Below are 21,457 nucleotides of genomic sequence, written 5' to 3'. Positions count from 1 at the left end.
GGCCACTCCAATACCTTGACTTTGTTGTCCTTAAGCCATTTTGCCACAACTTTGGAAGTATGCTTGGGGTCATTGTCCATTTGGAAGACTCATTTGCGACCAAGACTTTAACTTCCTGACTGATGTCTTGAGATGTTGCTTCAATATATCCACATAATTTTCCTTCCTCATGATGCCATCTATTTTGTGAAGTGCACCAGTCCCTCCTGCAGCAAAGCACCCCCACAGCATGATGCTGCCACCCCCGTGCTTCACGGTTGGGATGGTGTTCTTCGGCTTGCAAGCATTCCCCTTTTTCCTCCAAACATAACGATGGTCATTATGGCCAAACAGTTCTATTTTTGTTTTGTCAGACCAGAGGACATTTCTCCAAAAAGTACGATATTTGTCCCCATGTGCAGTTGCAAACCGTAGTCTGGCTTTTTTATGGCGGTTTTGGAGCAGTGGCTTCTTCCTTGCTGAGCGGCCTTTCAGGTTATGTCGATATAGGACTCGTTTTACTGTGGATATAGATAATTTTGTACCTGTTTCCTCCATCATCTTCACAAGGTCCTGTTATTCTGGGATTGATTTGCACTTTTCACACCAAAGTACGTTCATCTCTAGGAGACAGAACGCGTCTCCTTCCTGAGCGGTATGAAGGCTGCGTGGTCCCATGGTTTATACTTGCGTACTATTGTTTGTACAGATGAACGTGGTACATTCAGGCGTTTGGAAATTGCTCCCAAGGATGATCCAGACTTGTGGAGGTCTACAATTTCTTTTCTGAGGTCTTGGCTGATTTCTTTTGATTTTCCCATGATGTCAAGCAAAGAGGCACTGAGTTTGGAGGTAGGCCTTGAAATACATCCACAGGTACACCTCCAATTGACTCAAATGTTGTAAATTAGCCTATCAGAAGCTTCTAAAGCCATGACATCATTTTCTGGAATTTTCCAAGCTGTTTAAAGGCACAGTCAACTTAGTGTATGTAAACTTCTGACCCACTGGAATTGTGATACAGTGAATTATAAGCGCAGTGGAACCCAGAACGATATGTTGACCTCTTGGTTATGGTGAGGTCCTTTCAGTGCCACTGCGCAGGAGGGGTCCGCGGATCTGTTGATTTAAATGGAAACCGTAAAAGTTTTTTCATGATCTGTTTAATCACATTTAATCAGAAAACGAGGGAGGATAGTAAGTGAAGTGCATGGAGAGGACAGTGGGGGAGTAATTTACTAGCAGGCAAGATCTGTTGCCTACGCCTAATAGTCATACTCATCACATTATTATTATTATTATTATTATTATTATTATTATTATTATTATTATTACAAATAGAAGATTATCACTTCTCACAGTGGTGATCGTTTAGTAAAGTTAGATCAAAGCTGAATCAATGTCTCGCAAGATCACATAATGATTAATTTAGTATTATAAAATGCAATTTTACCCCGGTCCCCAGTGAAAGTTGCGCCCCTGGTGAAAACATTATAAATATGAAAATAGAATACAGTGTTTCAGAATGTGAGCTACCGCTTGCATGTCAATATCAGACTGGGAAGAATTTTAAGTTCGGAATCTCCACCTATCTGCAAGCATGACCAATGGCATAACACCTTATTGATATGTAAATTCAAACAACCAATAGGAATACATAAAGATGGAATACATAATTCTGCAGTGTCAGGTGGAAAGATAACCAACCCTGTTACACTTTGATTGAAACAAAATAGGCATAGAAGAAAGGCTTATAGTTTAACACCATCTGCTTTAATTCGCTCACGAAACAGTAATTCAAGAAGATTTAAACGCTTATTCCCATGAAACTGATTGAGATCAAGTGATTGGCAGTTTGGACATTTCCCCGCTAAAACGTGATTAATTATCATTCACAAATGGCAGTGATGATGGCCTATTTTGAAATGTGGTTTTTGTGTGGGCATGGGCAGATGTTGCAATTGGAGGATGCATTTTATGCATATTCTATTACATTTTTACATTTACATTTACGTCATTTAGCAGACGCTCTTATCCAGAGCGACTTACAAATTGGTGCATTCATTCACCTTATAGCCAGTGGGATAACCACTTTACAATGTTTTTTTAAATGTTTTTTTCTATGATGATATTCAATAGGCTACAAACTTCGATTGAGAAATGACATGATTATATTTTAAAAATTGTGCTCCCTCGCCTATAAAAATAGCAATACACCACTGCCCAAATAACATATTTCTGAATAAAAAATGTTAATGTGATTTTGCTATACGAAGAATAAATGTCAGATGTTGCATATACTTTACGAACATTTCAAGTGACTATGCTTAGCCAAAAAGGAATATTTTTCATAGAAAATGTCTTTGGACATTTTGCAGGCATTGAATTAGCCAAGCTTAAGCCAAGCAGTCCTGTCAATTCCCTTTGAGAGTCATTCGTTTTGGAGATTTACACTCCTGTAGATGCTTTACATAATGAATGCATTTTGGGGAAGATGTTATGTTGTTGAGGAGGATAAAGATCATTTTCTTTCCTCTCCCTAGTTACCCTGAGAACGGCGTGGTGGAGATGTGTGGCGGTAACGTGCGGCCGCGGGCTCGGACCCTACTCAGGTGGGACCAGCTCACGGTAGGCCTGGTTGTCATGGTGAACTACAACATAGAGATCCCTGAGGAGAGGGGCTTCTGGTTCGACGCTGAGATTACAGCACTCAATGAGATCTCCAGGACCAACAAGGAGGTCCGCATCAAGATCCTGCTGGGGTAAGAGAGAGCTGGGGTAGAGGACATGCTGGGGTAGAGGACATGCTGGGGTAACAGAGATCTGGGGTAAGAGAGAGCTGTGGTGGGACAGTTTCCGTTGGGAAAGTCTTCTTCTCTTTTCTAGGTCAGATGATTATGCCAGTTATGTAACTTAGATATTTCTGCTTACATAAATTAAGAGGACTTTCTCTCTTTCTGAATAGTCTGGCTGAGTGGGTGTAGAGAACATTCCCTGTGGAGCTCTGATGGACTGATGAACACATTCTCTCTCCCCCTCCCTCCTCTCTTCCCAGAGGGCCAGGGGACGTCATCCCAGACTGTAAGCTGTTGTTTCTGGATGAGATCTATCAGATTGAGAAGATTGGAGCACACTCGCTGTCTGCTGTAGATGGACAGTTCAAACGTAGGCCTCCGCACTCTCATACCAATACTAGTCTACAGCCAATCAGGGCTGAGATGGAGCATACCATAGCCAATCAGGGCTGAGATGGGGCATACCACAGCCAATCAGGCCTGAGATAGGTATACCTAGCATACCAGCTGTTCTAGAAGGGCCGTGGTCAAGGGGGTACTTCAGAGAAGTAACTTGAAATTGTTTTAATCAATTACCCTCAAATTGATACATTTCAAATCCTTCTTATATAGCATTCTGCATATCCAATTTAAATGGCAAGATGTACATGGATTATTGGCATCAATACATGCATGTGTGTTTGTGGTGTGTGTGGGCTTATGGGTATTTTTGTTTTTGTTTTGTTCGCCTGTGTGTGTGTGTGCCAATTCTTTGCATATGTATTTGTGCGTCTGTGTGTGTGTGAGTGTGTGCACACCGGTGTGTGTGTATGTGTTTACATGTGCGTCTGTGTGTGTCTGTCTGTGCGCTGGGATGGATCCAGGGAAGAGCGGGCCGGAGTGTAAGCACTGCAAGGCGGACCCCGAGTCGGAGTGCAGGTTCTGCTCGTGCTGTGTGTGCGGAGGGAAGCAGGACGCCCATATGCAGCTGCTGTGTGATGAGTGTAACATGGCCTTCCATATATACTGTCTCAACCCACCACTAGCCACCATACCTGACGACGAGGACTGGTGAGCTCTGACCTGGTCCTCCCAGACCACCTGGGGGTGCTATACTCACACAGGATGACCCTATGGGCTCTGGTGAAATGTAGTGCACTATATAGGGAATAGGCTGCCATTTAGGACGTAGACAGAGACAGACCAATAGACCGGTCATCTGATGGCTGGTGGAGCAAGTATGATGCATGATGTCATTGATTATAATGATTGATGAACATGCATTGTGAGTGTAATAGTCCATTTACATGTTAGTGATGACTGATATAGATATGCCTTTAGCCATATGAATAAGTTCCACATTCTATATTTTCTTTGGGTGCCAGTCCAGATTTCTCTCTCATAGATGTCTTAGTAACACACTGTCCATACAAGAGACACTGACACCAACAGTATACTACCAGTAGTAGTTTCTCTCCTGTCCATATAATACCACCTTACATTGACTTCCTGTATTGATCATGATCTGACAGGGCAGTAGACCAGTAAGGGAGTTATGGTTCTTGTGTTGTGCTTGGCAGGTACTGTCCCACCTGTAAGAACGACACCAGTGAGGTGGTTAAGGCCGGGGAGAAGCTGAAGGCCAGTAAGAAGAAAGCCAAGATGCCCTCGGCCCATACAGAGAGCCAGAGGGACTGGGGCAAGGTGAGACAGACAGGGTCTACAACACTAACCCCTCGGCCCATACAGAGAGCCAGAGGGACTGGGGCAAGGTGAGACAGACAGGGTCTACAACACTAACCCCTCGGCCCATACAGAGAGCCAGAGGGACTGGGGCAAGGTGAGACAGACAGGGTCTACAACACTAACCCCTCGGCCCATACAGAGAGCCAGAGGGACTGGGGCAAGGTGAGACAGACAGGGTCTACAACACTAACCCCTCGGCCCATACAGAGAGCCAGAGGGACTGGGGCAAGGTGAGACAGACAGGGTCTACAACACTAACCCCTCGGCCCATACAGAGAGCCAGAGGGACTGGGGCAAGGTGAGACAGACAGGGTCTACAACACTAACCCCTCGGCCCATACAGAGAGCCAGAGGGACTGGGGCAAGGTGAGACAGACAGGGTCTACAACACTAACCCCTCGGCCCATACAGAGAGCCAGAGGGACTGGGGCAAGGTGAGACAGACGGGGTCTACAACACTAACCCCTCGGCCCATACAGAGAGCCAGAGGGACTGGGGCAAGGTGAGACAGACAGGGTCTACAACACTAACCCCTCGGCCCATACAGAGAGCCAGAGGGACTGGGGCAAGGTGAGACAGACAGGGTCTACAACACTAACCCCTCGGCCCATACAGAGAGCCAGAGGGACTGGGGCAAGGTGAGACAGACACGAAGGTTGTGTCCCAAATGGCACCCTATTCCCTACATAGTTCACTACTTTTGAAAAAAGACGCTATGTAGGGAATAGGCTTAGGCTGCATGCCATTTGGGATGCAGCCTAAGATTTTCTAATGACAAGGGTCACACCAGGGGGTTGGGGCCAATTCCATTTCAATTCAGTAAGTAAGTAAACGTATTGATTTTCAGTGTCAGCAGAATTTTAATGGAATTGATCCCAACCCTGGGTCAGATCGGGTCATGGGCATTGGCAGAATCACTATTTGTGGTTATCAAAATTCTAGAGGGGGAACTGGAGAGAGAATTTGGAATTTGAAACGATTCTTCGAATTTGTTCTCTGCTTGTCAAGTACTCTAGCTAAACTGTGTGGGGTGACTTAATTAGTTTGACTCAATGTATATTTCAACGGAAGAAAGAGGAGATATCTTGGCCTGGACTGGAGCTCATATTTTAATGCCTCACTCAGAAGGAAGACCTACTTGGTTGTTTTGGCAGCAGACAGAATGAGTGAGACACACACACACACGGGTGGCAGACAGAACTGTCATTGTCTAGCGCTTGGTGCTGCTAACAGAAGCCGTTGGCCTGTTGAGTCACACAGTGTTAGCAGAACAAAGTAGATGTCTTGTTCACGGCTTGGTAGCAGAGTTACTGAGTGCTCCTGAAGGAGTCAATTGGCAGCAGGTAGCAGTGGCCAAGCTTTGGCATGTTCATTATTCACCAAATGTGAAGAAAACGGACTGAGACCGGGATGACTGCCGTTTTATGTACAATGGCGCCGGAGGGGATGGCTGCCGTTTTATGGACTCTAAACCAACCGTGTGTGTTTTTTCGCATTGTTTGTAACTTATTTAGTACATAATGTTGCTGCTACCGTCTCTTATGACCGAAAAGAGCTTCTGGACATCAGAACAGCGATTACTCACCTTGAGCTGGACTAATCATTTTTATTTTATGAGTCGGACGAGAGGGATTTGCTCCAGACACCCGACAGGGCCCTCATCCCCGTCATTCGCAGTAGAAAGAAAAGGAAATATCGCAGAAGGAGATCGGGGTGCCTGGTAAGGAGCCGGCGACGAGTGGCTAATCTGCCTTTGCCATCGATACTATTGGCCAACTTACAATCGCTTGATAATAAAATGGACGAACTACAGGCACGAATATCATACCAACGGGATATTAAAAACTGTAATATCTTATGTTTCACCGAGTCGTGGCTGAACGATGACATGAATAACATACAGCTGGCGGGTTATACACTGTATCGGCAGGATAGAACAGCAGCCTCTGGTAAGACAAGGGGTGGCGGTCTATGTATATTTGTAAACAACAGCTGGTGCACGATATCTAAGGAAGTCTCTAGGTTTTGCTCGCCTGAGGTAGAGTATCACATGATAAGCTGTAGACCACACTATTTACCAAGAGAGTTTTCATCTATATTCTTCGTAGCTGTCTATCTACCACCGCAAACCGATGCTGGCAGTAAGACCGCACTCAATTAACTGTATACGGCCATAAGCAAACAGGAAAACGCTCATCCAGAGGTGGCGCTCCTAGTGGCCGGGGACTTTAATGCAGGGAAACTTACATCCGTTTTACCTCATTTCTACCAGCATGTTAAATGTGCAACCAGAGGGGAAAAAACCTCTAGACCACCTTTACTCCACACACAGAGACGCATACAAAGCTCTCCCTCGCCCTCCATTTGGCAAATCTGACCATAATTCTATCCTCCTGATTCCTGCTTACAAGCTAAAACTAAAGCAGGAAGCACCAGTGACTCGGTCAATAAAAAAGTGGTCAGATGAAGCAGATGCTAAGCTACAGGACTGTTTTGCTAGCACAGACTGGAATATGTTCCGGGATTCTTCCGATGGCATTGAGGAGTACACCACATCAGTCACTGGCTTCATCAATAAGTGCATCGATGACGTCGTCCCCACAGTGACTGTACTTACATACCCCAACCAGAAGCCATGGATTACAGGCAACATCCGCACTGAGCTAAACGGTAGAGCTGCCGCTTTCAAGGAGTGGGACTCTAACCTGGAAGCTTATAAGAAATCCCGCTATGCCCTCCAACGAACCATCAAACAGGCAAAGCGTCAATACAGGACTAAGATTGAATCGTACTACACCGGCTCTGATGCTCGTCGGATGTGGCAGGGCTTGCAAACAATTACAGACTACAAAGGGAAGCACAGCCGCGAGCTGCCCAGTGACACGAGCCTACCAGACGAGCTAAATTACTTCTATGCTCGCTTCGAGGAAAGTAACACTGAAACATGCATGAGAGCATCAGCTGTTCCGGACGACTGTGTGATCACGCTCTCCGATGCAAGTAAGACCTTTAAACAGGTCAACATTCACAAGGCCGCAGGGCCAGATGGATTACCAGGACATGTACTCCGAGCATGCGCTGACCCACTGGCAAGTGTCTTCACTGACATTTTCAACCTCTCCCTGTCTGAGTCTGTAATACCAACATGTTTCAAGCAGACCACCATAGTCCCTGTGCCCACTAAGATAACCTGCCTAAATGACTACCGACCCGTAGCACACGCGTCTGTAGCCATGAAGTGCTTTGAAAGCCTGGTCATGGCTCACATCAACACCATTATCCCAGAAACCCTAGACCCAACAGATCCACAGATGATGCAATCTCAATTGTGCTCCACAATGCCCTTTCACACCTGGACAAAAGGAACACTTATGTGAGAATGCTATTCATTGACTACAGCTCAGCGTTCAACATCATAGTGCCCTCAAAGCTCATCAGTAAGCTAAGGACCCTGGGACTAAACACCTCCCTCTGCAACTGGATCCTGGACATCCTGACGGGCCGCCCCCAGGTGGTAAGGGAAGGTAACAACACATCCGCCACGTTGATCCTCAACACGGGGGCCCCTCAGGGGTGCGTGCTCATTCCCCTCCTGTACTCCCTGTTCACTCATGACTGCATGGCCAGGCACGACTCCAGCACCATCATTAAGTTTGCCGATGACACAACAGTGGTAGGCCTGATCACCGACAACGACGAGACAGCCTATAGGGAGGAGGTCAGAGACCTGGCCATGTGGTGCCAGGACAACAACCTCTCCCTCAACGTGATCAAGAAAAAGGAGATGATTGTGGACTACAGGAAAAAGAAGAGGACCCCATTCTCATCGACGGGGCTGTAGTGGAGCAGGATGAGAGCTTCAGGTTCCTTGGTGTCCACATCACCAACAAACTAACATGGTCCAAGCACACCAAGACAGTCGTGAAGAGGGCACGACAAAACCTATTCCCCCTAAGGAGACTGAAAAGATTTGGCATGAGTCCTCAGATCCTCAAAAGGTTCTACAGCTGCACCGTCGAGAGCATCCTGACTGGTTGCATCACTGCCTGGTATGGCAACTGCTCGGCCTCCGACCGCAAGGCACTACAGTACATCACTGGGGCCAAGCTTCCTGCCATCCAGGACCTCTATACCAGGTGGTGTCAGAGGAAGGTCCTAAAAATTGTCAGACTCCAGCCGCCACCCTAGTCATAGACTGTTCTCTCTGCTACCGCACGGCAAGCGGTACCGGAGCGCCAAGTCTAGGTCCAAGAGGCTTCTAAACAGCTTCTACGCCCAAGCCATAAGAATCCTGAAGATCTAATGAAAGGGCTACCCAGAGTATTTGCATTGCCCCCCCCCCCCCTTTTTACGCTGCTGCTACTCTCTGTTTATTATCTATGCATAGTCACTTTAATAACTCTACCTACATGTACATATTACCTCGACTAATCGGTGCCCCCGCACATTGACTCGGTACCGGTACCTCCTGTATATAGCCTCGCTATTGTTAGTTTTACTGCTGCTCTTTAATTATTTGTTACTTTTATTTCGTATTATTTTATATAGTATTTTTTATTTTTGTAAAAAAAATGTGGGGGGGTATTCTTTCTTAAAACCGCATTGTTGGTTAAGGGCTTGTAAGTAAGCATTTCACTGTAAGGTGTTGTTGTGTTTGGCACATGTGACAAATAAAAGTTGATTTGATTTGATTGACTACCTGGACTTGTCCATTAAGAACCACTCATTTTCGTTTTCCGTTGTAAAATGTTTTGCGACAGTGTGCTCTACTGAACACAACCCAGGCACAGTGTGCCCTGCTGAACAATACTCTGTAGTTTGCAATGAAAACTAAAATGAGTATTATTTCTTATTGGACAAGTCCAGGTTGTGCCTTCCCATTTTACTCAGTAGTCTTCCGTTTGGTGCCTACTGAACATGCCCCAGGCCCACAGTAAGGGCCTCTCTGCTCTCACTAAGAGGTGTGTTATTCTGTGTTTGCTAACTCCCTCTCACGCTGTGAGGCGATGGTAACAATGCCATCTAAAATGTTTTGCTACAATGTGCCCTACTGAACACAACCCAGGCCCAGGTAATACAGACAGGCCATCAGTAAAGGCGTCTCTGACTAAGCTACAGTGTTGGCTGTCTCCCTCTCACACTGTGAGGCGATGGTAACAACGCTATTTAAAATGATTCAGCAGAGTGAAGTTATTTTCCTGGAACCAAACTAGGGGAAAATAACTAAGCCCATTGTTTCCCAGAAATACCCCATGGATGCGTCCCAAACGGGACCCTATTCCCTATGTAGTGCACTACTTTTGATCAGGGCCCATAGGGTTCTGGTCAAAAGTAGTGCACTATAAAGGAAATTTGGTGCTATTTGGAACGCATAGAATGCTAATTGAAAACAGCCTATTCTGTACATTAGTATGTATTTATGTGATAAACCTAAAAAAAATGTGACTCATAGTTTGGTAATGTTATGAGAAAGAAAGACTGAGGAATGAATCAAATTGTCCCAACACTTTAAAAAACATTTCCAGCCCGGAAAATGGATTATTGTTATGCATACAATGCTATTCAGGTCTGATTACGCTATATGGTAGTTAAAGCATCTAGTAGGAAGTCCTTGGTTTATGGAATGTGTGTGTGGTCCAACATGTGAAAACATGCTAGCTAAAGCATGCATGAATAAGTCCTTCTCCTGAATGCCATGTTGATGTTGTTACAGGGTATGGCCTGTGTGGGGCGCACTAAGGAATGTACCATCGTCCCCTCCAACCATTACGGGCCTGTACCTGGGGTTCCCGTGGGAACAACATGGAAGTTCCGCGTTCAGGTGAGCCAATAGGAACAAGGTTTGGTACCATGCGACCATATGACCATACAGGTGGAGTGATACAGGTTAGGTGATTACTCACAAACTCGGAGAGAACAGAGAAAATTTTATATTTTCAAATCATGAAGATGTTGAATCTGAAAATATAGTTATTTTCAGTTAACTTTAGAGGTTCATAGTTTTCAAATCTGATATTCTGACACTAAGGATTTGTTTACATAGCCAGTATCACATCTATCACACCATAATTCCTCCCCTCTCTCTTTCTCATATCACCCATCCTGACTCTCACCCTCTCCTGTTCACGCCATCTCTCCTGTTCACTCCATCTCTCCTGTTCACTCCATCTCTCCTGTTCACTCCATCTCTCTAACTTCTCCCTTCCTGTGTTCCAAGGTGAGCGAGGCGGGAGTGCACAGGCCCCACGTGGGAGGTATCCACGGCCGCAGTAACGACGGCTCCTATTCGCTGGTGCTGGCTGGGGGCTTCGAAGATGAAGTGGTGGGTGTCTTTCTTTTTTGTTGTTGATGTCTGTTTTTTGTTGTTGATGTCCGTTGTTTGAGCTAAGCAATCTAGGAGCGTGGGAGCGTAGGAGAGAAGAGAGGTGGAGGGAGATCGCTGTCTTTCTCCCTATGTTTTTCCTGCTCTCGCTTCCTCTGTCTGGCAAGACCCTCTTTGATGCCCCATGCTTTTTGCTCTGGCCCTTTTAGCATGGTAGACACCGGAGGAGGGTCGACGGGGGGAGGATGGTAGTCTACCCATCTGTCTGGTTCTCACACAGCTGTAGTCTGTCTATCTATCTCTTTCGCCCCTCTCCTTCTCTCCCTCTAACGCGTTTGACTTTCTTCGAGGATGTTCACTGTACAGCATAGCTCTGGAGAGTGCATTAATGGCACTATGATGAATGTTTTCACATTAGCTAGGTTTCCATCCAATTGGCGACAGATTTTCATGTGGAAAAAAATCAGTGAGTGATGACGTAGTGCACACAAAATGTACTTTTTCCGCTTAGGTTTTCATGCACCAAATAAACATCGAAAGTTATATGTGTTTCCATTGCATTTTCAACTCTACCAATAGTTTTGTCACAGAAACTGTTGCGTTAAATAGCAAATGTGCCTACTCTGGTCTTGGCGCTCCGTAGCCAACATCTTGCAGATACAGTACAGGTAGGCTGTTCGGGTAAGCTAGGCTACATTTCCACCACCTTTTCTCGCAATTAATTTTAGACACAAATATCCTACCAAGTCATTTATAAAATTTGACCGAAACTTCCTGTCTCCATCACAGCTGTCATGATTTTAAAAAAAATACGGTATGACTTTACTCGCATTAAAAACTGTGGATGGAAACGTGGTTTATGACTTATTTGGAGGAGGGATTTTGATGATATTTTGATTCGAATTACATCTATGTTGATTTAGCTGTGCGCCTCGGGCTGTCATATAAGAGATTTCCACTTACTCAGCAAAGAATGACAAGGATAAGCTAGTATGTGCAGGGGCAGTATTTTTTAAGAGGTGTGTGTGTGTGTGTGTGTGTCTCCTTTTAACCCTCTGACCTCCACCATGACCCCTCAGGACAGGGGAGATGAGTTCACCTACACAGGCAGTGGAGGTCGCGACCTTTCAGGGAACAAGCGCATCGGGGAGCATTCCTTTGACCAGACCCTGACCCACTATAACAGGTACAGTAAACAAACAAACAAAGTACTGTACCACCTGACCTGTTTCTCTCCCTGACATTTCAAATAGATACCTTTTTTCAGTATCAGACCTTTTTTGGTCATCCCACACCAAAAACATCAACACACAATTATAACACAGATACATTATTTGACTGGTTTCGGAACATGCACTAGTTCTAGTCATTAACCCTTGACCTCTCAGGGCCCTGGCGCTGAACTGCGACGCCCCCATCAACGACAAGGACGGGGCGGAATCCAGGAACTGGCGTGCGGGGAAGCCGGTGAGGGTGGTGCGGAGCTCCAAAGGCCGACGCATCAGCAAGTACGCTCCGGAGGAGGGCAACCGCTACGATGGCATCTACAAGGTACACTAGCTAGGACACAAACCATATAATTATTAGAAAACACAAACTCCCCAAGACCACGGCAGTTTGACTGGTACATTCAATATGGCCGCCGGTTCACCCATAATGTAATGTTGACTTGAATGGGAATGTCCGTTCTAGTCACTCTACACAAACACCCTGATTAACTCAATGTCCATACTAGCACAGTACTTAGAATGCATGTCCTATACATGTCTTCATTCTAAGTAGTATGCTAGCTAGTTTGGATATTGGAACGGAGCCGCCTGGCTGCCTCTCAGGAACATAGACTGGACCCGGTCCTTTTGGACCCTGTATGCATATACTTAGTCTCTTTTAGTCCCTTGTGACAAAATAAAAAAATGAATTACAAATATAATACAAACAGTCAAAATAAATTGGGTGCAGATATCAGAGGGGCTGGTCCTCATTATGAGTCATGCCTTTTGAACACATCTTGATTTCCCCAGATAGACCAGGCCAGCACGGTAATCACAACCCACGTGGTTTCAGAGATGTTGCATCTCAAACAAGACAAGATGAGGAAATAAATGTAATTTTTTTAGATGAATCCCTGATTACCACAAATCGAATCACATTTTTTGTACTGTTCCTGTCTCACCATAAACTCCTATAAGTTACATTTTAGTCATTTAGCAGACGCTCTTATCCAGAGCGACTTACAGTTAGTGAGTGCATACATTTTCATAGTTAGACAGTATCAACATCAATGGGGAATCATGTGCTCATAGAATGATATAATTACTAGAACGGACATTCCCAAGTCTGTTCTGTGGATGGTCAGTCATTCTATTTCTGTGTGTCTCTCAGGTGGTGAAGTACTGGCCAGAGAAAGGGAAGTGTGGTTTCCTGGTGTGGAGGTACCTGCTGCGGAGGGATGATCTGGAGCCCGCTCCCTGGACACCTGAGGGCCTGGAGCGCATCCAGACACTGGGCCTGGCTGTGCAGGTGAGGGTTTACGGTGCTGTTTTATATGACATTATGACCGTATGAGAGGACGGGTGTTTGGTTATGACTGCTGTTTCAGTGGCGGTCTCTTTTATGTCTCAATTGAATGTATTAACTGAATGTAAAACCGACCAGCCTCTCCATTGTGTGTAGTTCTGTGTCCTTGGTTTGTTAAATTTGATATTGTCGTCTGTCCGACTTTCTCTGTGTGCTTCTACTACGGTATCCTCTTGGCTATCGTTGTGCATTATGAGTTGGTTATAATGCATTGTAATACTTACCGATGTTTTCATTTGCCTGTCTCTGTGCATCTACTCTACAGTATCCCCCTGGTCGCCATTTTGTTTTCATCTGTCTCTGTGCATCTACTCTACACTATTCCCCTAGTCGCCATTTTGTTTTCATCTGTCTCTGTGCATCTACTCTACAGGATCCTCCTGGTCGCCATTTTGTTTTCATCTGTCTCTGTGCATCTACTCTACAGTATCCCCCTGGTCGCCATTTTGTTTTCATCTGTCTCTGTGCATCTATTCTACAGTATCCCCCTGGTCGCCATTTTGTTTTCATCGGTCTCTGTGCATCTACTCTACAGTATCCCCCTGGTCGCCATTTTGTTTTCATTTGTCTCTCTTTGCCTCTACAGTATCCTCCAGGCTACGTGGAGGCCATGGCCAACAAGACCAAGAAGGAGGCTAACGCCCGGCCAGGGTCCACCAGGAGCAAGAAGCACCATGGACGAGGCCGGCCGCGGCTACAACCCCTGGAGAAGAAGGTGAAGAAGGGGGAGGAGGAGGAAGAGATGCCCATGGAGGTTACAGACCAGCCACAGAGCAACGGTAGTCAGAACACTCCCAAGGACAAGGAGACAGGTACCTGTTGAGACACAGCTAGGGATATAGGCCAGAGACAGAAGAGAGATGTGTTTTTACCTTTGTGTGTACAGTTTATATCTTGTGCACTGCTATGTACGCATGGGCGGAATTGCCGCTAGGGAAAGGGGGGACATTTCCAATAGATATAAAACTAGATATGCCAAGGCGTTTCGTGGGTGTTTTTAAAGGTGTCAAATAAAATGTTACCCATATTTGAATAGAAACGATATGTGTACATGCATCTGTAAACAATGTGTGTGTTGGTATGCGTCTCTCAGAGGTGTGTAAGGAGTCGGCGGAGCCCCGAGCCAAGCGTCAGAAGATGGAGGAGTCGTTCCAGCTGACAGAGCAGCAGCAAAGCCTCATAAAGGAAGACCAACCCAACAGAAAGAACTGGGACGAGGCCATGGGACACCTCAAGGAGGGGCCGGTACGTAAAGGTCACGATGCGACATGACATGGCACAACAAGGCACAAACAGCATCTAAACTAACACAACAGCAGCTCACAACTCCGTCACCTTAATGAACTATATACATCCAATATTACACCGACACACAGTTCTGATGTAAGACTAATATTACTGGAACAGTTATGATGTATGTGAAGCTGCGGTTTCCATGGTGATGTCTGTACCTGTACTTCCTGTCTCTTTGTCTTTAGAACTTCCTGAGGAAGGTGGAACAGACGTTCATGTGTGTCTGCTGCCAGGAGCTGGCCTACCAGCCCATCACCACCGTCTGTACACACAATGTGTGCAAGGTTGGTGTCCACAAGCACTGTGTGTGTGTGTGTGTCGGTTCAAGGTTTCACCTGAATCTGCTGTTTAAATGTAATGATTGTTGTCTGATTGTGGTTTCATGATTTCATACACATGAAGGTCAGGTTTAGAATAAGTAATGACTGTATGGCACTGTACAGTTAAGGAGTTGTGTTGTTCTTTGACCTCTGACTGACTGGCGTTCTCTCTGTCTGTTCCTGGTCCACCCCAGACCTGTCTCCAGCGGTCATTCCGTGCTGAGGTGTACACCTGCCCTGCCTGTCGCCACGACCTGGGGAAGGACTACGTCATGGTCCTAAACAAGACTCTACAGCTGCTGCTGGACCAGTTCTTCCCTGGCTACAGCAAGGGCCGATGAGGACAGACACCTGCACTCACACAAGCAGTTACACACAGACCCATGATGCATTCACACAAACATAGGCATACACACACTTATTCATACATTGGTACATAGTACACACACACACACACCCTCCATCTCCTAGGCAGCAGGGACTGACCCCACCTGTTGGACTTGTACTGTCCCCATTTACGTCACCAGCCTGAAGTCATCCAAGCCCCAGGAGAGCCTGGAGCACCATGCCCCTACACCCCCATTTGGTTCCCATCCCTGGGTAACAACAACCCCTAACCCCCCAATGAGTTCCCTCTCTCCCTAGCCTTCCACGTCCCCAGTCCCCAGAACTCATCAGTTCATCGCCATCTACCTGTCCATGTAAGGAACAGCCAGAGAGGATGCTAATGCTAACCATAGCCATGTAGAGAATAATGTATCTGATGCTAATGCTACTTAGCCTCCAATGGGAGGGTGCCTGAGGTCAGCAGCACCTACAGGGGTCAGGGATTACCACCCAGGAGAGGGGGTTGATGGGAAATGTAGTGTACAATGTTAAAGGTTATTTCTTTGTTACTGGTCCATTTGAAGTTTAGACACAAACTGATTCATTCTTTTAAAGGCCCAGTGCAGTCAAAAACGTGATTTTCCTGTTTTATATATATTTCCACACTGAGGTTGAAATAATACTGTGAAATTGTGAAACTTATGATAATGCCCTTTTAGTGTAAGAGCTGTTTGAAAAGAATGCCTGAAATTTCAGCCTGTTTTGGTTGAATGGAGTTTTGGCCTTCCATGGTGACATCACCATGTGGTAAATGAGTTAATAGACCAATAAGAGTTCCAAATCTCTCTGCCAATAACAGCAAATGTTTCGTTTTCCCTTCTGCACTCAGACCACTCCCAGACAGTCCTAGCAAAGTTCTTGCTTGAGAAATTGCCCTTTGCTAAGGAGCTATTTTTGATTATTTTAATTGAAAACGATCACAGTAAGGGATTTGGTTGTAGCCTTGTACGAACCACCCTGGTCTCGTTTCCCTACACAGATATCCAGGATGGTTTGTACGAGACTAGCTTAATTGTTACCCAGAAATGATTTGAATATTGAGATAAAAACAGCTGCATTGGACCTTTTTAAAGATGTATGCCTGTTCCTTTTCTCCTCTCAGTTCCTTTTCTCCTCTCAGTTCCTTGTCTGTCTGTTTTTTTTGTGGTGAAGTCCTTTTCTTTCAAATATTTCAGGATTTCTTTTTTTAAAGACATGCAAAATGCAAAATATTTTAAATAATGCTATGGTCTTTAAAGCAGCAAACTGTGATGTGTATTACTTCCTTCCTACCCACCGCTCAAATAGCTTATATACAAAACAGAAATGTTCTCCTGCATCGACTGGCAAGCTAATAGTGTCCTTCTTTGTGAGCTTCTCTTCGTCCCCCGCCCCTAGGGTTGCAAGATTCCGGTAACTTTCCGAAGTTCCCAGGTTTCTAGAAATCCTGGTTGAAAGATTCACGGAATCAGGGGGGAGTAAGCAGGAAATCAGGACACCTTCAATAGGGATTTCTGCAAAACCTTTGGGAAAGTTTTGCAACCCTACCTGCCCCCCAGTCTTGTACCCTACCGACCCCTACCGTGGACTACAGTACTAACAGTTCTTTAGACGTCAAGTGGACGCTTCGCTTCAGCATTAATGTTCTCTGTTTTTATTGTACTCGTTGAAAAGAAAATATGTTGAAAAGAAAAAAAGTGATGTCTATAATTTCCTATACTACTACAACGTATGCCATTTTTCTATCATTTTAGTTACCTATTCTATGTTAATCATTAGTTATTTTTGTGGCGATCTTTACCTGCTGCTGTGTCAGCCTGAATGAAGAGTTTCATTGCTTCATATTGTGATCTGAAATTTTATACATGGTATAATAATACTTGATATGTACCTAATTAAATATTTTGATTCCAGAAAACAACTTGCCTGTTCAGTTTCCTTCACATTAGAGGATAGTGGTCTTCTGCTTAGCCTGGTCCCAGTCCTGTTTTGTGCTGCAGACCAGTGTTTCCCAACTCCAGTCCTCGAGTACCCCCAACAGCACGAGTTGTTGTATCCCCGGACAAGCACACCTGATTCAACTGGTCTACTAATCATCAAGCCCTCAATGAGTTGAATCAGGTGAGTTTGTCTGGGGCTACAACAACAATGTGTTCTGTTGGGGGTACTGGAGGACTGGAGTTGGTAAACACTGCTGTAGACAACGACCATAGGTGTTGGCAAGCAGGTATCAACAGATCTGGGACCAGGCTTCCACTGGCCTCACCTGTAACATTGGTTTCAGTCTCAATATGGGCCTCAGTATGGGCCTTCCTGTTTTGATCTAAGACCCAAGCAAAAGGACAGTGGAAGGAGATCTGTCTATTTAGGTACGGTATGAAGAGGCTCGTCTCTCTATACATTACTTAAGTAATGTAGGAGTCAGAGAATGATTATGTATAGGGGGCCTCCTTTTACACCCAAATCAACTACCTACTGAGCTGCTAAGTAGAACCGGGTCTTGTACCTACTGAGCTGATTAGAGCTGGGTCCTGTACCTACTACCTACTGAGCTGATTAGTAGAGCCGGGTCCTGTACCTACTACCTTCTGAGCTGATTAGTAGAGCCGGGTCCTGTACCTACTACCTACTGAGCTGATTAGTAGAGCCGGGTCCTGTACCTACTACCTACTGAGCTGACTTTAGTAGAGCCGGGTCCTGTACCTACTACCTACTGAGCTGATTAGTAGAGCCGGGTCCTGTACCTACTACCTACTGAGCTGACTTTAGTAGAGCCGGGTGCTGTACCTACTACCTACTGAGCTGATTAGAAGAGCCGGGTGCTGTACCTACTGAGCTGATTAGTAGAGCCGGGTCCTGTACCTACTACCTACTGAGCTGAGCTGATTAGTAGAGCCGGGTGCTGTACCTACTACCTACTGAGCTGATTAGTAGAGCCGGGTCCTGTACCTACTACCTACTGAGCTGAGCTGATTAGTAGAGCCGGGTGCTGTACCTACTACCTACTGAGCTGATTAGTAGAGCCGGGTCCTGTACCTACTACCTACTGAGCTGATTAGTAGAGCCGGGTCCTGTACCTACTACCTACTGAGCTGATTAGTAGAGCCGGGTCCTGTACCTACTACCTACTGAGCTGATTAGTAGAGCCGGGTGCTGTACCTACTGAGCTGATTAGTAGAGCCGGGTCCTGTACCTACTGAGCTGATTAGTAGAGCCGGGTCCTGTACCTACTACCTACTGAGCTGATTAGTAGAGCCGGGTCCTGTACCTACTACCTACTGAGCTGATTAGTAGAGCCGGGTCCTGTACCTACTACCTACTGAGCTGATGAGTAGAGCCGGGTGCTGTACCTACTACCTACTGAGCTGATTAGTAGAGCCGGGTCCTGTACCTACTACCTACTGAGCTGATTAGTAGAGCCGGGTCCTGTACCTACTACCTACTGAGCTGATTAGTAGAGCCGGGTCCTGTACCTACTACCTACTGAGCTGATTAGTAGAGCCGGGTCCTGTACCTACTACCTACTGAGCTGATAAGAAGAGCCGGGTGCTGTACCTACTACCTACTGAGCTGATTAGTAGAGCCGGGTCCTGTACCTACTACCTACTGAGCTGATTAGTAGAGCCGGGTCCTGTACCTACTACCTACTGAGCTTATTAGTAGAGCCGGGTCCTGTACCTACTACGAGCTGATTAGTAGAGCCGGGTCCTGTACCTACTACCTACTGAGCTGATTAGTAGAGCCGGGTCCTGTACCTACTACCTACTGAGCTGATTAGTAGAGCCGGGTGCTGTACCTACTACCTACTGAGCTGATTAGTAGAGCCGGGTCCTGTACCTACTACCTACTGAGCTGATTAGTAGAGCCGGGTCCTGTACCTACTACCTACTGAGCTGATTAGTAGAGCCGGGTCCTGTACCTACTGAGCTGATTAGTAGAGCCGGGTCCTGTACCTACTACCTACTGAGCTGATTAGTAGAGCCGGGTCCTGTACCTACTACCTACTGAGCTGATTAGTAGAGCCGGGTCCTGTACCTACTACCTACTGAGCTGATTAGTAGAGCCGGGTGCTGTACCTACTGAGCTGATTAGTAGAGCCGGGTCCTGTACCTACTACCTACTGAGCTGATTAGTAGAGCCGGGTCCTGTACCTACTACCTACTGAGCTGATTAGTAGAGCCGGGTCCTGTACCTACTGAGCTGATTAGTAGAGCCGGGTCCTGTACCTACTACCTACTGAGCTGATTAGTAGAGCCGGGTCCTGTACCTACTACCTACTGAGCTGATTAGTAGAGCCGGGTCCTGTACCTACTGAGCTGATTAGTAGAGCCGGGTCCTGTACCTACTACCTACTGAGCTGATTAGTAGAGCCGGGTGCTGTACCTACTACCTACTGAGCTGATTAGTAGAGCTGGGTCCTGTACCTACTACCTACTGAGCTGATTAGTAGAGCCGGGTCCTGTACCTACTACCTACTGAGCTGATTAGTAGAGCCGGGTCCTGTACCTACTACCTACTGAGCTGATTAGTAGAGCCGGGTGCTGTACCTACTACCTACTGAGCTGATAAGAAGAGCCGGGTGCTGTGCCTACTACCTACTGAGCTGATTAGTAGAGCCGGGTGCTGTGCTATGGCCTGTAAATATTGCTGCGCTGATCTTGCATTCTGGAATGTGAGATGTGTGCTATGCCACTGCAACGTTTCTGTTATAAAACCAGGTAGAGAGAACCCCATAGAGATTAGAAGGCCACTGTCTGACTGACTTAAAGGCACTGCATTGTCAATCTGCTGTCTGCATTGGCCATGTGATATGGCCTCTGCAGAAGTCAGGGCATTCATACTTTTTGGGCTTCGCCGAGCTGTTGTGAAGGAAGTCGTCAAGGAAGTGAGTTTTTGTTTATACAGGACCTCCCGCCCCCACCTACAGTCAAACAATCATGTAAATGCGAAGCTATATAAAACATTTGAGAGGCGCCCGGCGATGCGGTACGGACCTCAATTTGGCCTCTGGAGGCTCCGCAATTGCGTCACACCATCCATACGGCGCATCCGACCACATTTCGGATCAAGCATAAATTGCAGCCAGGTTGTCTTTAGTGTAGAGAGGATTTAGTTCACCCCTGGATTCTGCATGTGAAACCAATGCCATACATACAAAATGGTACAGGTTATAACAGAACAGGGAATATCCTGGTGGTTGGCGTCATGAAGGATGGAGCGTTCCCTGATGGTGAGCAGCGTTTTATAACTGACCTATTTGGCTTACTCTGCAAACATTACTAGGACTGCAGTCCTATTCTCTACTCTTCTCCAGAAGTGTGCACAACTCCCACCCCATGCATTTAAATGCATTGGATTGGTGCAAGCATGGCTGGAGGGTGTTTACACCAGGGGTGTCAAACGTCCGGCCCGCGGGCCGGATCAGGCCCGCAAACGGGTTTAATCCGGCCCGCGAGATGATTTTGAAAAAAACAAAACAAAAAAAACAAAACAAAAATAAAAAATTGTAAAGTTTAAAAATGCGCTGCAATTTTTCAATAAAATAAACTGCTGTTCCAATTGCGTCCACTGGATGGCGCAATAGCAATTGTGTTAAGCAAGCAAACTGTTTATACCGGGGCAGAGCAAGTAGGTCAAGCACGTGCAGCCAATGAGCTACTTTGTTTTGCCCGCGATATTTATTACGGCTTCTACTTTTAACATTATGTGCTTTGGCACCCTCATTGCCCCAATATGTCTCTGTCAAAAAAGAGAAAAGTGGACGCAGAGTGTTCCAAGAAAAATGGTCATCCTATTTATTCACGGAATTGAATGGGAAGGCTGTATGTTTGGTGTGTTTAGAGCATGTTGCAGTGCTGAAAGAATATAACCTTCGTCGCCACTGTGAGTCTTCATGCCGACAAATATGACAACTTTCAAGGACAGCGGAGATGAGAGAAGGTGAATGAACTGTTGGCGGGTCTGAAGAAACAGCAGTCTGTGTTTACTCACAGCCGAGACATCAGTGACGCTGCAGTGAAAGCTAGCTACCTCATTGCTAATGAAATCGCAGTGGCTTCAAAACCATTTAGTGAGGGTGA

The 21,457-nt window shown here is 46.0% G+C and overlaps 1 protein-coding gene and 1 long non-coding RNA gene across 4 annotated transcripts in view; one reads left to right on the top strand and one right to left on the bottom strand.

Moving 5' to 3' along the window:
* The window catches only part of LOC121573440 (E3 ubiquitin-protein ligase UHRF2-like), a 41,384-nt gene extending 25,982 nt beyond the window's left edge, over positions 1 to 15,402 (top strand). The window contains exons 4-16 of the mRNA XM_041885442.2: positions 2,523 to 2,741; positions 3,035 to 3,144; positions 3,638 to 3,824; positions 4,334 to 4,457; positions 10,213 to 10,320; positions 10,717 to 10,821; positions 11,901 to 12,007; positions 12,210 to 12,372; positions 13,204 to 13,341; positions 13,985 to 14,210; positions 14,492 to 14,643; positions 14,877 to 14,975; positions 15,206 to 15,402. Coding sequence (XP_041741376.2) covers positions 2,523 to 2,741; positions 3,035 to 3,144; positions 3,638 to 3,824; positions 4,334 to 4,457; positions 10,213 to 10,320; positions 10,717 to 10,821; positions 11,901 to 12,007; positions 12,210 to 12,372; positions 13,204 to 13,341; positions 13,985 to 14,210; positions 14,492 to 14,643; positions 14,877 to 14,975; positions 15,206 to 15,352 — 1,885 coding nt within the window. The 3' untranslated portion in view covers positions 15,353 to 15,402. The remainder of the gene's footprint in view (positions 1 to 2,522; positions 2,742 to 3,034; positions 3,145 to 3,637; positions 3,825 to 4,333; positions 4,458 to 10,212; positions 10,321 to 10,716; positions 10,822 to 11,900; positions 12,008 to 12,209; positions 12,373 to 13,203; positions 13,342 to 13,984; positions 14,211 to 14,491; positions 14,644 to 14,876; positions 14,976 to 15,205) is intronic.
* A 2,763-nt stretch (positions 15,403 to 18,165) lies between these two features.
* Positions 18,166 to 20,210, bottom strand: LOC121574299. Of its 3 annotated transcripts, XR_006661442.1 has the most exons (6): positions 19,925 to 20,210; positions 19,454 to 19,685; positions 19,297 to 19,419; positions 19,099 to 19,262; positions 18,571 to 19,021; positions 18,166 to 18,502 (listed from the first exon to the last, which is right to left on the bottom strand). It is a non-coding gene; the product is annotated as an uncharacterized LOC121574299 (long non-coding RNA). The 3 variants fall into 3 exon arrangements; XR_006661441.1 differs by having other exon boundaries at positions 19,099 to 19,419; positions 19,884 to 20,210; XR_006661440.1 differs by having other exon boundaries at positions 19,099 to 19,419.
* Between the last annotated feature and the right edge of the window lie 1,247 nt (positions 20,211 to 21,457).

This window comes from Coregonus clupeaformis, chromosome 9 (genome assembly GCF_020615455.1).
Source record: "Coregonus clupeaformis isolate EN_2021a chromosome 9, ASM2061545v1, whole genome shotgun sequence".
Classification (NCBI taxonomy): Eukaryota; Metazoa; Chordata; class Actinopteri; order Salmoniformes; family Salmonidae; genus Coregonus; species Coregonus clupeaformis.
Note: the sequence above shows the minus strand (reverse complement) of the source record. Positions and strands in the feature narration are given on the sequence as shown.